The following is a 13,026-nucleotide window of genomic DNA, read 5'->3' as shown; positions in this document are numbered from 1 at the left end:
TGCTATATTGGCACCCACAGATTTGTTCCCTGCTTGCTTGGTGTCCTCTCTCTCTCCATCACACTTTCCCCTCTTCTGTCGTGCCTTTTTGGTTCCTCTGCTCTCAGTCTGTCGTCCCCTTGCTGTTGCTCTCCATACTTCCGACTTGCGTTGTTAAATTTCTTGTGCCTGTCTCCCCAACACACATACACACACACACACACACACACACACAAGCTCGGGATGTGCTTCACTAAGAGACATTATGTGACAGATAGCCTGTCTGTGAACCTTTATACCTTCCTCTTAAACTGATTTTCCATTTGGTCTATAAAATGTCATAAAAATGTTTTAAAAAAGCTAAAAAAACATCCATCACAGTTTGGCTGAGCCCAATCAATGTACTGTCTTTTAATATCTTGTTTTGTCCAAAAACAGTCCAAAAGCCAGCATTAATACATTTACAGTGATATAACCAAGAGAAAAGAACCAGATCCTGACATTTGAGAAGTTGGAGCCACAGAATATTTGGAATTTTTGCTTGAAAAGGGACTTAATGTGTGTACAGGTGTACAGTATGTGTATGAGCATAATAAGAATGCCTCTATCTGTATTTCCCTTCTTTGTATTCCCCGCACAGTTTCTCTTCCTTGAACTGCAGCAGAGGTTAACATTATAGTTATGCAAATGCTAACTCTGAATGAATTACTGAAATTAATATAAGTGTAATAATAAAAGGAATTAATGAAACCGTTCGCTCCGGTTCTCAGTTCACACCAGCTGAGTCATGTCTGAAGCTGCTAAATACCTGATGAACACCTGTGACTAAACTGTCTTTAATATTAACATGCTGTTTGAAAGCCATTCAGATCTTGACGTCACTTATGTGTCACCTAAAAAACACTTTCAGTCAGTGTGTTAATCAGTGATGGGCTAGTAACTTAAAAAAATCTAATTATTACACATTACTCTTTTCAAAAGTAATATTATTACTTTACTTATTACTCCCAGCCAACAGTAATTAGTTACACTACTAGTACTTTTTTGCTACAAACCACAAAATTTGTTATTGTGTCCCTTCTTCCCAAAATTCAGACTTTTGACGATTGAAATGAAGTTTTGTTTGTTAAATTCAAAGTAATATTAGGGAAAGGTAATAAGGAATATTTTCAGCCACTGAATATGTGTTTCATCAATTTCGGGGTGCCAACAAAAGTAAGGTTGTAACTAATCCTTTCTTAGGGGGGTAACTGTAATATCATTACTAGTAATGAGACACTGCCACAATGGTGTTTAGTTCCACTTGATGGCAACTTTATGATGATTTCCACAGTCAACTGTGTAACGACACCTCTCAGCAGTACTGACATCATTGCCTTTTTCACTGCTTTTTTGTGCTTTGTTAAAGGATGCAAGAGCTGCATTTCATTAAGCTGGAGGTGTGGGTGGAGCCACTCCATCACAGAGTGGGGTTGGCCACTCCAGCCTTCTGGTGTTAATGTTACATCCTTCACATTTAAATTAAGTCCTCTGGAGTGGCTTCACGGTCAGTTACCTCAGCCATATGCATACACCTACACACACGCTGTGGAAAGAAATGTTTTCACCTTCCTTGTACATATGTCCATGCCCACACATGCATATATACACGCAGCAAATGTATGTATGTAATGTGTCCACACACACACACACACACACACACACACACACACACACAATCTGACATTCACTCTTAACCACATGCTGACACCTCTTGCCCACACAGACTTTATATATAGAGCCAACACACCATTACCACGGAACAAACAGCACTCAATAGTGATTACAGTAAATGTATGTTGTGGGACACACAGGTAATACAGGATTACTGTATAATGTATGATTGTATTATTCTATTTTTTTTACTGCCACGCAAAAACATAGTCTTACTTATTTACTTATAAGCACAATTATTCATTTGCAAAAAAGTCCAATGCACTCTCACCATTTTTCTTTTAGGACCAAACACAGTTCACAGCTGAGTACATGGGGGTGTAGAGGAGAAAATTAGGGTCTTTTGTAAGGTAATTTCTATCAATCGCAGAAAGGCTGCATTTTAAGGCATAAGAGATCAAATTGAGGTCTCTGGGTCTTCATGTTCCTTTTAGTCATTCACTGGAAACATGCCAGCTGAGGCATTTCGATCATATTATTTTCTTTGTTGACGTAAGTGTTTGACCATGTGGCAAATCACTGATCGAGGTTAAAGGAATAGCTGGACGTTGAAATCCACTCAGTTGCTTTAGTTGCCGAGAGTTAGATGAAAAGATTAACACCAGCCAGTTAGCGTAGCTTAGAGAGGAATAGAAAGAAACGGCTAGTCTGCCTGCTAACACCTCTGAAGCTCACTATTTAACAAATAGTTTAAATGTATCTGTAATCAAAGACTCTTGTTAACACTGCAAGGTTGCCGAGCAGCCAGCAGAGCCTTCAGATACTGAAGAAATAGGTTCACACATCAACATGTTGTCTTTAGTGAACTTGGTGGGCTTATTTTGTTCCCTTCGGACTGAGCCAGGCTCGCTGTTTCCTTCTGCATCCAGTCTTTATGCTAAGCTTAGCTAACCAGCTGCTGGCTATATCTTCATATTTGGTGAACAGCCATAAGAGCGGTACCACTCCTCTCATTTAAGTCTCTGCAAGAGGGCGAATAAGTGTAATTCCAGAAATGACAAACTATTAATTTAGGAAAAGTTTCTCTTCAGTTAAAACAGAGTTGAATACAGGTTACTCAGAGTAAGTGGTTGCTTTAATCCCTGCTGCCACCAGAGACCTAAAAACAAGAAACTTGTAAGAAATCAGAATATATATAAATTTAAATTTCTCTTATACTATTTTTGTAATGTTGTAAAAAAAACTCTCCATAACAAGAAATTCTTTGTTTCTACCCAGTTAATTTCTTCTACTTTCCTGAGCTCTTCTCTAGTTTTAACTTCAGCATCAATATTTGTGGATTAGTCACTGAAAAGCGAGTTTAACAACCTTATTACTTAACCTGTATATGTTTTTTCAGTCAAAGAGTATAAACTGGGAACAAGTTTGGTATAGACAAGAGGCATCTTCACTTGAGAGATTAATTATTGATTTTTTTGTTTATGATTATGATTTATTATGACTTTATTGGTTCTGCTTATCACATTCATACAGATTGTCCCACAACAATTAAACACTATTTAAACCTGAGATGCAGAGATTACTACGGTTATCTGTGAGCATGAAATCAATACATGTTTCTTCAGAGACAAACACGTACACACACATATGAGCATCCCAAAGGAGAAAACCGCAGTAAATATTGATCCAGTTACAGGAGATATAATTCTATCAATGAATGACGAAAGAACTGAAGTGTTTGTGAAGATTACATGTACGTTTGCTGTATCACTTCCCAAATTGCCTTCAATTTCTACCTGCTAGTCTTTAATTTTTTGTATTCCTGTTTGCTTGTTTCCTTGTCATCCTTTCAATTCTCTTCACTAAAGGGTAATTTGCAACAATTGTGGTATTTCATTTTGGAGAGGGCAATTTCTCTATTGCGAGATGGAGAAAAAGAAAGAAAAGGAGGGTGTAGAGGAGAGGCAGAGGGAAACAAAATTGGGTGAATTGGTGAGACCAGGAGGAGATGGGGAGAGAGGATGAAACATGGCACAGTAATTTCATTGTCTTAACCTGTATGCCTTCAGTTAAATGAGTGAAATGTTTCTGGGGCTGATTCATAGCGTGTCACTCAGTCATAATGGCAGCCGTGTCACTGTGACACTGAAGGAGATGGAGGAGGAAGCAAATATCACAGGAGCTGTCAAGGTGCTGTCTAGCAGCTTCCACTGACTGGGTTCAACATGCAGGCCAGAGACTCACAGACTGCTGAGCTCATTTATTGTGGGCGATAAAACTGGAAATTTGTCCAAATACTGGATGAAATAAAACCAATGGATACTGGAAAGGAAAATTGAAATGTTGAGGTGTCTCTCCAGTCTAAGGTTTCATCTCTGCAAATTATTTTCTACGTTTTTCCACAATGATCATTTATTTATATGTAATTGAATGATGCTGTGGGGAAATACTGTATCGATCCCATGAACATGGTGCCATTTACAAAGTACTGATCTGATACCAGTGCTTTCATATTTTCAACTTCAAAAACTGAAAGCTCACTTACAGGAACTCATTGTTTTAGTTATGATGTGTATAGAGGATGTATAGAGGAAAACCCTGGTGTGCATGGTCAAAGATGGGTTGACTGCATGTTCTGTATACTGCATCTTAGTACACAGTAACCTAATTATCTTATTATATAATACAGATGGAAAAGACAAGGAGGTTAATCATAGTTTTTTTTAATAATGATTCCAATAATGACTCAAAGGTACTTTGTAGTACACTTACACAATGATTTATCAATGGCAAAATAAATGAATAAATTAAAAAGCAAAACCCTTTCTTTGTTTGTTTCCCCACAACATATCTCATCTCCTGTCCGACTCTGCAGCACCGCTGCATGCTGCTCACACTGACTGGAGGGTCCCAGAATTGTTAGTTACACCCATCAACATGCGTCAGTGGTTACATCCCAGTAAGAAAAAACACAAAGAGAACCATGTCATCGTGAAGAGCTGTAAGTCAGAGTTAATGAATGCCCTGTAAGTTTTTGTTCCATTTTAAGAAGGCTACTCTAGCTCTGTCTTGGTGCTCAGTGGGTGGGCATTTGACTGCAGTGAGTCAAACTGTGGTGACTTTTAAAATAGTCCACCTGCTAAGTGCTGCGGTAGCACAGTATTTCTGGGGAAGAGGCGAAGTGCTCAACAAAAGATTTTGTTTTCCCCTACCCAACAGTTACAAAACCACACAGTTAACTTCCTGGTAAAGTGGACGTGCAGCGAGCTTGAGCTGCCTTACACTCGTCTAACTCCGAGTGCTCACTGTTTTTCCTTTTGCACAGGATTCTGGAGGCTTGTAGTTTTTCTCAGCTCCCATTAATGGATGTACACTTCTCAAGGATGGGATGCGAAGACAGAGGAATCAGAGCAATGTGGTATTGCCAAATGGGATACACAGGACAACAAAAATACTGTTTTGAATTAAACTTTTTGCATTTTCTATTTGATGCTTTCAGGGTCCAACTCCAAGTTTTTTTCCAATTTCCTGACCTTGATCATCCCCTCTGATCACCTACAACATATGAACATATTATAGGTGTATCCAATTTCATAAAAGTTAAATGAGTGGATTTATTGGCTATTACTTTAGTCATACAGTGCAAATATGTTTTTATTGCTCCAAAACAACAGACAAAAGCTAGATAAAATACATCCACATAGATGGATGTATATGTGAGGGTCCTCTAAAGGCTCTTGCCACTACTGTGACAAACACAAACACTGTATAATTATATTAAAAGTACATTAAAGTATCCTGTTAACAATGCCCACTCTCCTTCTCTTTACTGTTCCCAATGGCCACAGATCAGCCGCCCAGAAAGGTGCCTTCACAGGCATCACCGTGGACCAATTTGGAGTGAGGCGATAAGAGATTCATTAATGTGGAGATGAGAAGAACTCTGTTTTGCCAAAACCGCTCTTGTTCTTACTGCCAAGTCTGTTGGGAGCCTCCAAAAATCCTGTGAACGAGGCCGGTCAGCGACAAACAATGTGGATCCCAAAGCAATTCATTTAGATATCAAACCTTTTGTGGGAGTAAACTGTTTTATCTCACTTTGTAATGCTTGAGGCAAGTCTAAAGCTAATTTGTGTGCAAAAAAAAACAGTAATTGAACAAAAAAATCTGCCTGAAGTACACGTCTACATCCCCCTCCCCCCACCTCATCTGTCATCACCCCCCGCCCCCCCACCACTAAAAAGCCACTTAGAAACATACTGTATTTTCCAAACAGCTAGAGCCATACATTCTCACATTACACATTTCACAAAGCTGAGTGAAAATATTAAATAGAGAATCAAATATCCAAATATAAAACCATCTTCCATTATCACACCAATATAAATCGTCAAATTACATTCTACAGTTATGAACATCAGAAGGGGAAAAAAAGCAAAAACAAAAACAACAAAGCTTTGTCATGTTCATTAAAAGTAACTGACTATCAAAAGTCCCTGAGGGTGGATAAACACTACAAGGCTTCCCTTAGAAAATGATTAATTTAAGCCTTCTTTATCACATTTACAAAATGTTGGCATATGAAAAAAATATATTATTAGAATTTTTCACCACAGAAGCTCATGTAGATATAATTCCAGTTTAATCAATTTCTGTAGTGTTTATCCGCCCGGGCTAAAAAAAAGCAGTAGCACTTTAAATAAAAAGACGAGAGAAAGTTGGCACTGAGTGGAGGAGGTTTTGTTAACAACGGCGTGATAAAACAGCACCGAGTCTGGGGATATGCTGCAATTAAGCCTGACTTTGCTGTTATTTTTTAAATAAATAACTAGTATACATTTATCATAAATGTTCATTCCCGTAATAGTCATTTTCTGCTTGGAGTGAATAAATATGTATAAATGAAAATAATATAAAATATTACATTCTGCACACTCATAGGGAATTCAGCTCATTTCACTTCCCTTTAATTATGTTTATGGTAACCCATCATCATTTCTTTTTATATCAAAATGAAGCCCAAACTAGCCGCTCCAACGAGCTCGGTTGAATTAGGGTTTTGATAAATCTGGGTTGTAAACAGATTGGAACATAACACAGCGCCTTCATTTATATGCAGATGAGCTGCTTTTTTGTCGAGGATAAGTGAAATTAGTTTTTCTGTTCAGATCATCCACCTCAGAGTTCCTGAAGAACCCGAAACTTGTTGGTTTGCTTACAAGCTTGTAAAACGTCACAACAACTGAAGTCAGTAAAAACACATGATAATCTTGATTATCTCAAGTGATCGGTAATAATGTAAACATCACTTCTAGGCAACATTCATCTCCTTATTGATATTTCTAATACTCTACTGAAAATAGAATCTCATCAGAATTTAAAGCAGGGGTATTAATGGGGATTTCCTTTGTATTTGTGTCCACAGCAGTAATCCAAACAAGATGGTCTATGAAAAATATAAAAAGCACAGCATAAAACCATGTTGTCTGAAAGAAATCACCCACATGCCCCTTCAAGGATACCTCTGTGTGAAAGGGTATAATATCACAGCTCAGTTTGGTTTAATTCTCTTATAAACAGAAACATGGGATGAGTTTGTTTAACTATATTTCACAAACCATCAATACACAATACTGTAAATTCTGCAACTTGCCTGCTCTGTATGCAAAACAATAATGCCCTAAAGACAGACACAGACCTGCTTAATACGTTATTCCACTTTTTCATAAATCCTGAAGCCAAATAAATACATACAAAAACTCCTCTCTTACTTCTAATCAATATAATACAGATCCTAATTTCTCATAATGCAACTCCATCTCCTCTGCACTATATACCCTACACTGACTACTTAAAATCTGTCATTTTACCCTATTGGCTGAGGAAACAACCGCATATTAAAACACACACATGCTCTTAACTCGCTTATAAAAAGCAACATTCAAATAGGCAGCTTCAGACAAACTTACAAAAATACTGTTAGTGGTTTTTAAGACAAGATAGTTCTGTGTTCTGTATCAAATCAAACAAATGCTCAGGGGGGCGGGGCAGGGGGAGAGGCTTCTCTATCACACTACACCGCCAAATTAAATGTTTTTGTTATACTCCTACTGTACATCCCTTCTGAAAAACTCCCTCATCAGTACGTCACCAATCTGCCTACAGATGCTGAAACAGCCCGTGATTATGTGTATCTGGCTCTGAACCAGGGTTTAAGGATCAAGAGACGAGAGAGACCCCCTTGATTGACTGCAGGCTTGTTTTATAATTTTCACTCAAAAGATATAAAATAAATGACCTTGTGTGGTTTTTCCCTCTGATCAGCAGATGAGCATGTCTGGATTAAAAGTATTTTTGAGCGCAGGGATTATCAATCCAATTCTTTAGAGTGCATTTATAAAAATAAGTCAGCCAACTGCATTTTGGGTTGACATCATCAGGAGATCATCTTCCTGGCGAGCAAAAGATTTTACTCATCATCATCATATTTTGACTAGAATACGAGGGGAAATATCTATAACTGAGATCACCCCAGATTAATGTGAGTGGGAGTTTTTGTGATCCTTGAGGTAGGGCTAAAATATATTAGCGCAGAAAGCTCACAGTTTGTCAACAACATGTCCCTCATTACTACTGTACTGTCGACGTCTTTTCATTTCCATACAGGGGCGATTACTCTGTATCTGTCATGGAAAATGTTAGAAACATCACTGGGTGTAACGATCCCCTGACATCTACGTAGATCAGAGTCTAAAGTCATATTTTGTCAAAATGCTACAATAGATGACAGATTCATTTTCATCTCCCTGCGGTTTAGTGAGTTTATCTTACAAGTCAATACCTGCATTATTTTTTTACATGAGGCCAAGATTCTCCTTTTCCTGCAATTTCACACGAAGCCTGCTGCTACTTTATTGGTCATGTATGATTTCAATAGAGGGTTATGTCACAGAACTGAGCCCTTAAAGAGAATAAGATAGCAGTAGATGTAAACGCTGATCCTGTCTTTTTCTGCAGAGGTAGCACAAGACTGTCGAGCCTCACCCAGGGGGCCGATAACACGCAGCTGAAGTGCTGAAGCAAGCTCCCTGTTACTCTCTCAGCATGTTTTAAACACTGTCAGTGACAGCAGCTCTCCTCCACAGTAACATCTCAACAATAGCACTGGTTCATTTTTTGACAACAGGTCAGGGCCAAGATTGTTCAAATTAATGAGTAGATGTAGAGGTAATGATGCACAGACAGCACTTTGAGACAGGAACCAATTATGTCAACAATTATGACAATACAGTTCTCGTTTCATGTTTTTTTTTTTTTCTGTGCAAGTTCTGTATCCCTATCATAAACAAAAGTCTCTGTACAATTATGTCAGATGTTGATTGTGCGTACCCACTTTGGGACCATAGAAGAAGTTTATTGTCTTGCTCTGCGTTGTAGAGACATACTGTAGCTACACCAGACCAGGTTTGCGTCTTAATTAAACCGGCACACTTCAAAGAAAACAGAAAGAAAAAAAAGAGTAAACAACAATTAATGGCACACACAAATCATCTCCTTAACTACCTCACACTGCGGCTATGTCATCAGTGGATTGTACTAAAAGTTTAGATCAGAGACTGAACCAGGAATACACGGTGGAAAACGTGAGAAGATAACACTGCAAAAATAGGAAATTGCACCGTCTTTGTTACTAGAAATTACTAAATGTATCTTTCTCATTACATAAAGATTTAGAGACAATCCCGGAAAAAGAATTGTCAACTTATCTACCCACAATTTTCTTTGTTGAATTGTCACCAGAGATTACAGACTGATGAAAAAGAACAACAATCTAAAACACTGTTTGCTTTAAGAAACCCCTCAGATGTGCACCTTGAATACGTATGGATAATATTGCTTTTACACTGGAAAATGTGGAATATTTATATAGAAAATATCCAAAACAATAGAAACAGTTTTACATTTACATTTTTTTCTTTTTTTTATGAAACCACTTATTTACCCACGAGCTAGTAAGCTAGACCCTCCCTAACCCCTTTGGCACAATAATCATATTAATATTAATTATTATTATATTGTTGAATTACAAGACATTTGAATAGGAATGGTCACTCACACTTTCAGAGTAGTAACACAGTTTCTGTAGTCGTAACACATATTGGTACTGTATGATGTTATAACATAGTTCAAAAACATCTTTTTTTCTTTTTTTGACCTTTGTTGATATGTAAATAAAATTACTTTCATCTGAAACATAACAGAACGGTCTTTGCATGCCCTTAGTATTTACAGAATCACTTTGTCTGAGTTTGTTCTTGCTGGCTACTGTAGAGCAGAAATACTACACTCACGAGGAGAAATCAGACCATAGACTGCATATGCATTGGTCAGCTAGCACAGCAGACCGATGCATACGCTGCAGAAAATATGGAGATTGTGATGGACAATAATACACAGGCAACATTTTGAAGCACAGGTTTTTGTTGTGATACCAACAGCCCAATTAATTAAGTCAGATAAACCAATCCATGTATTTTGCAGCAGATAACATTCCTCATATAAAATGTCCCAAAAAAATGTTTGTGTTGTGTATCACAACCTTCTGACTTTTCTTTGCTGAGTGTTTTCCTCTACGGAGGGAGCTGACAAAAAGCCAAGGCCCCGTTTCTCAAAAGCATCTTAGTGAATGCATTCATCGGCACATTTTATACCCCAGAGCTACTCTGGGTTCTTGCAAATTAGTGCTGGCACATGCAAGTGCAACACTCCATTTAAAAGCATACGTTTTTAATCCAAATCTTTTACAGCCAAATTAGATATTTTAGGTTTTGCAGTCTTTTCCAAGTTCAATTCTGTTTACCCATCTACACAGACATTTATGATTGGAATATTAAGATGCATAAACACCTTTTAAACTTTATGCTAATATCAGACCTCCATATAAACCAAACTGTCTCCTACAAAACACATTGATATACTTATATTGCCTAACACCTTTTAGAGACAATGTAATTACCACCTTTCCCCCAATGAAGAAAGTATGACATTTGGAATTAGTCTAATTAGACCAGACCTTACTTTAAAGTAACAGCCAAAAGAACCTTTTGTAGCTCACTGATTCGCTTTTGGTTTTAGATGAGATGCCCATTCAATATTAACCCTTTTTTGTTGTTTTGCCCCTCGGTGTCTGAAAAGAGTTTGAAAAGTTCAAACAGTTCACCTGCCTAACAGATGACCCTCGTAGAAGCAGAAGAGGAGGCTATCTCCCAGCTTGAATCTATCAACCTGTGCCCACTAACATAAAAGATGACTGTGATTCCAATTAATCCCATTCAAAGCAATGTCTTTGATGAAACAGAGTGACACTTGTGTCCTGACACATTGTAAAGAGAAAATGTCATGAATGGGATCCAGCAAAGCCTTACATAATGCTCAGTTAAATGTCACACACTAAAGTGAAGCTTTGAGGTCAGATTTCTGCCAATAATCCACCAGAAGATTTAATGACTAAGATGTTTATGGTAAAACAAGGCCTGGTCTTGTCGATCCCTCCCCTCCCTCTTTCTCGAGTCACAGACAGAGAGGTACGAAAGGTTTGGTCCCAACTACTTCAGGAATCATGTAGAAAATATACATTCAAACTTCTGGAGAAAACAAAACTGGAAGAGTAGAAAATACTGAAATACTGGCAGGATAAAAGAAAGCAGCAAGAGAAAGAGGGACTGAGGAAAAGAAAGCTATGTGGAGGGAACAGATTGCAGAGGTGAATGAATAAAAAGATGCTTTTGTGAGAAAGATCTTCATAGTAACATACGGCCTGGTATGTTAACACAATGCACTTTTGTCAGAAGCGTGTTGGATTTTATCACCACAGAAAAAATCCATCACCTCTCATATATTTACAGTGTTTTTCCCTTACATTGTATTTGTTTGCGTGTGCTCACACCTATGTGTTTGAGTGTGTGTGTGTGTGTGTGTGTGTGTGTGTGTGTGTGTGTGTGTGTGTTTGACCAAATATATATGTGCCCTTGATAGCCTCTGGTTAGTCCGTATAGGCTTTAGGAGTCTTACCTCATCAATAATCTCCGCTGTCATGTTTCCATTACCTCTCATTAACTAAGATACAGGAAAAACATACTCATGCACACACACACACACACACACACACACACACACACACACACACACACACACACACACACACACACACACACACACACACACACACACACACACACACACACACACACACACACACACACACTCTCTCTAATTAGTTGATAGCCATGTTACCTTAAGGCCACTACCTAAACCTAAACAAAACGTAGCTTGAGACCTTCGAGAATAATTTTGGGCTTTACGGACACCAAAACACTGCAGAGTTACAGTGGCCATTCTTGCCGTTCTTCACTCCCCACTGTTAGAAACAGAAAGAAAATACAATGTGGGCAATCTTCTTATATTTGCATCTCACTGCAAACATGTAAACACAAACATAGCAGACTGTCACAGCTTGGTGTCTTCACCAACCAGCCCTCCATGACTCCTTTACTTCAGGTTTTTACCCCATGTAGGGACGAATGGATTTCAGTCTCTCCATCCTCTTTTCTCGCATTGACCGCTGTTTTTGAGTGCTCCTCTTCACTTTCGCATTTCCTTTACGTGTCAACTCTGTCTCACAGTGAGGATGAGCTCTGGCTGTAGTTTCTGAGTGTCAGTCTGCTGTACCTGGGCGAAGGGGGAGATGGGGGAGGATGGGAAGGGACTGGGGGGAGACACAGATCTGTCTCTGAGACAGGTGAGCCACTACTAGATGCCAGGGAATCACGGAAAGGCGACGGCGGAGTCAAAGCAATGAGCTCCTCCTCCAACTCTGCCCTCCTAAGAGGGGAGTCGGCGAGGCAGGTGATCAGTCCTCCTCGCATGGGAGAGAGAGAGGGTGAGGTTTGGGGGTGAGGAGGTGGCAGGGGGTAAGGTGAATGAGGAATTGGGTGAACGAGACAGCCACCCCGGCCCCCCACGCTGGACTCGACAGGCGGGAGGGGCTGGACGTCAGCGTAGGTGGTAAGGGTCGGAGGCATCTGGATTTCTCGGGGCAACAGATACGGGTCGGTGGGGTGAGGAGAAGGAGGCGTGTGTTTGTGCGTGGTGTGTGAGTGGGTTGGAGAGGGTGTCAGCATCATGCTGTTGAGCTCTGTGATGTTGGCGGTGAAGCGGTTTACCACACAGCTGATCTGGTCCATCAGCGAACTCTGGGGCACTCCTGGGTGATCGTCCACAGCAACCAAGCGACCGTCACTCCCGGTGACAATAGAGCCGCTGCTGGAAGGACCACAGCTGCTGCTGCCGCCGCTGCCGCCACTGCAGATGCTGCTCGGGTAATTTGGGATACCA

The 13,026-nt window shown here is 39.4% G+C and overlaps 1 protein-coding gene across 6 annotated transcripts in view; it reads right to left on the bottom strand.

The window, feature by feature from the left end:
• Positions 1-4,339: 4,339 nt before the first annotated feature.
• grm5b (glutamate receptor, metabotropic 5b) overlaps positions 4,340-13,026 on the bottom strand; it is a 76,972-nt gene continuing 68,285 nt past the window's right edge. For all 6 annotated transcript variants that reach the window (XM_051396552.1, XM_051396550.1, XM_051396554.1 and 3 more), the window contains exon 18: positions 4,340-13,026. This exon is cut by the window's right edge and continues 372 nt beyond it. In XM_051396552.1, the coding sequence (XP_051252512.1) occupies positions 12,309-13,026 (718 nt within the window). In that variant the 3' untranslated portion in view covers positions 4,340-12,308.

Source organism: Dicentrarchus labrax, unplaced genomic scaffold (genome assembly GCF_905237075.1).
Source record: "Dicentrarchus labrax unplaced genomic scaffold, dlabrax2021, whole genome shotgun sequence".
In the NCBI taxonomy this organism is placed as follows: domain Eukaryota; kingdom Metazoa; phylum Chordata; class Actinopteri; family Moronidae; genus Dicentrarchus; species Dicentrarchus labrax.
Note: the sequence above shows the minus strand (reverse complement) of the source record. Positions and strands in the feature narration are given on the sequence as shown.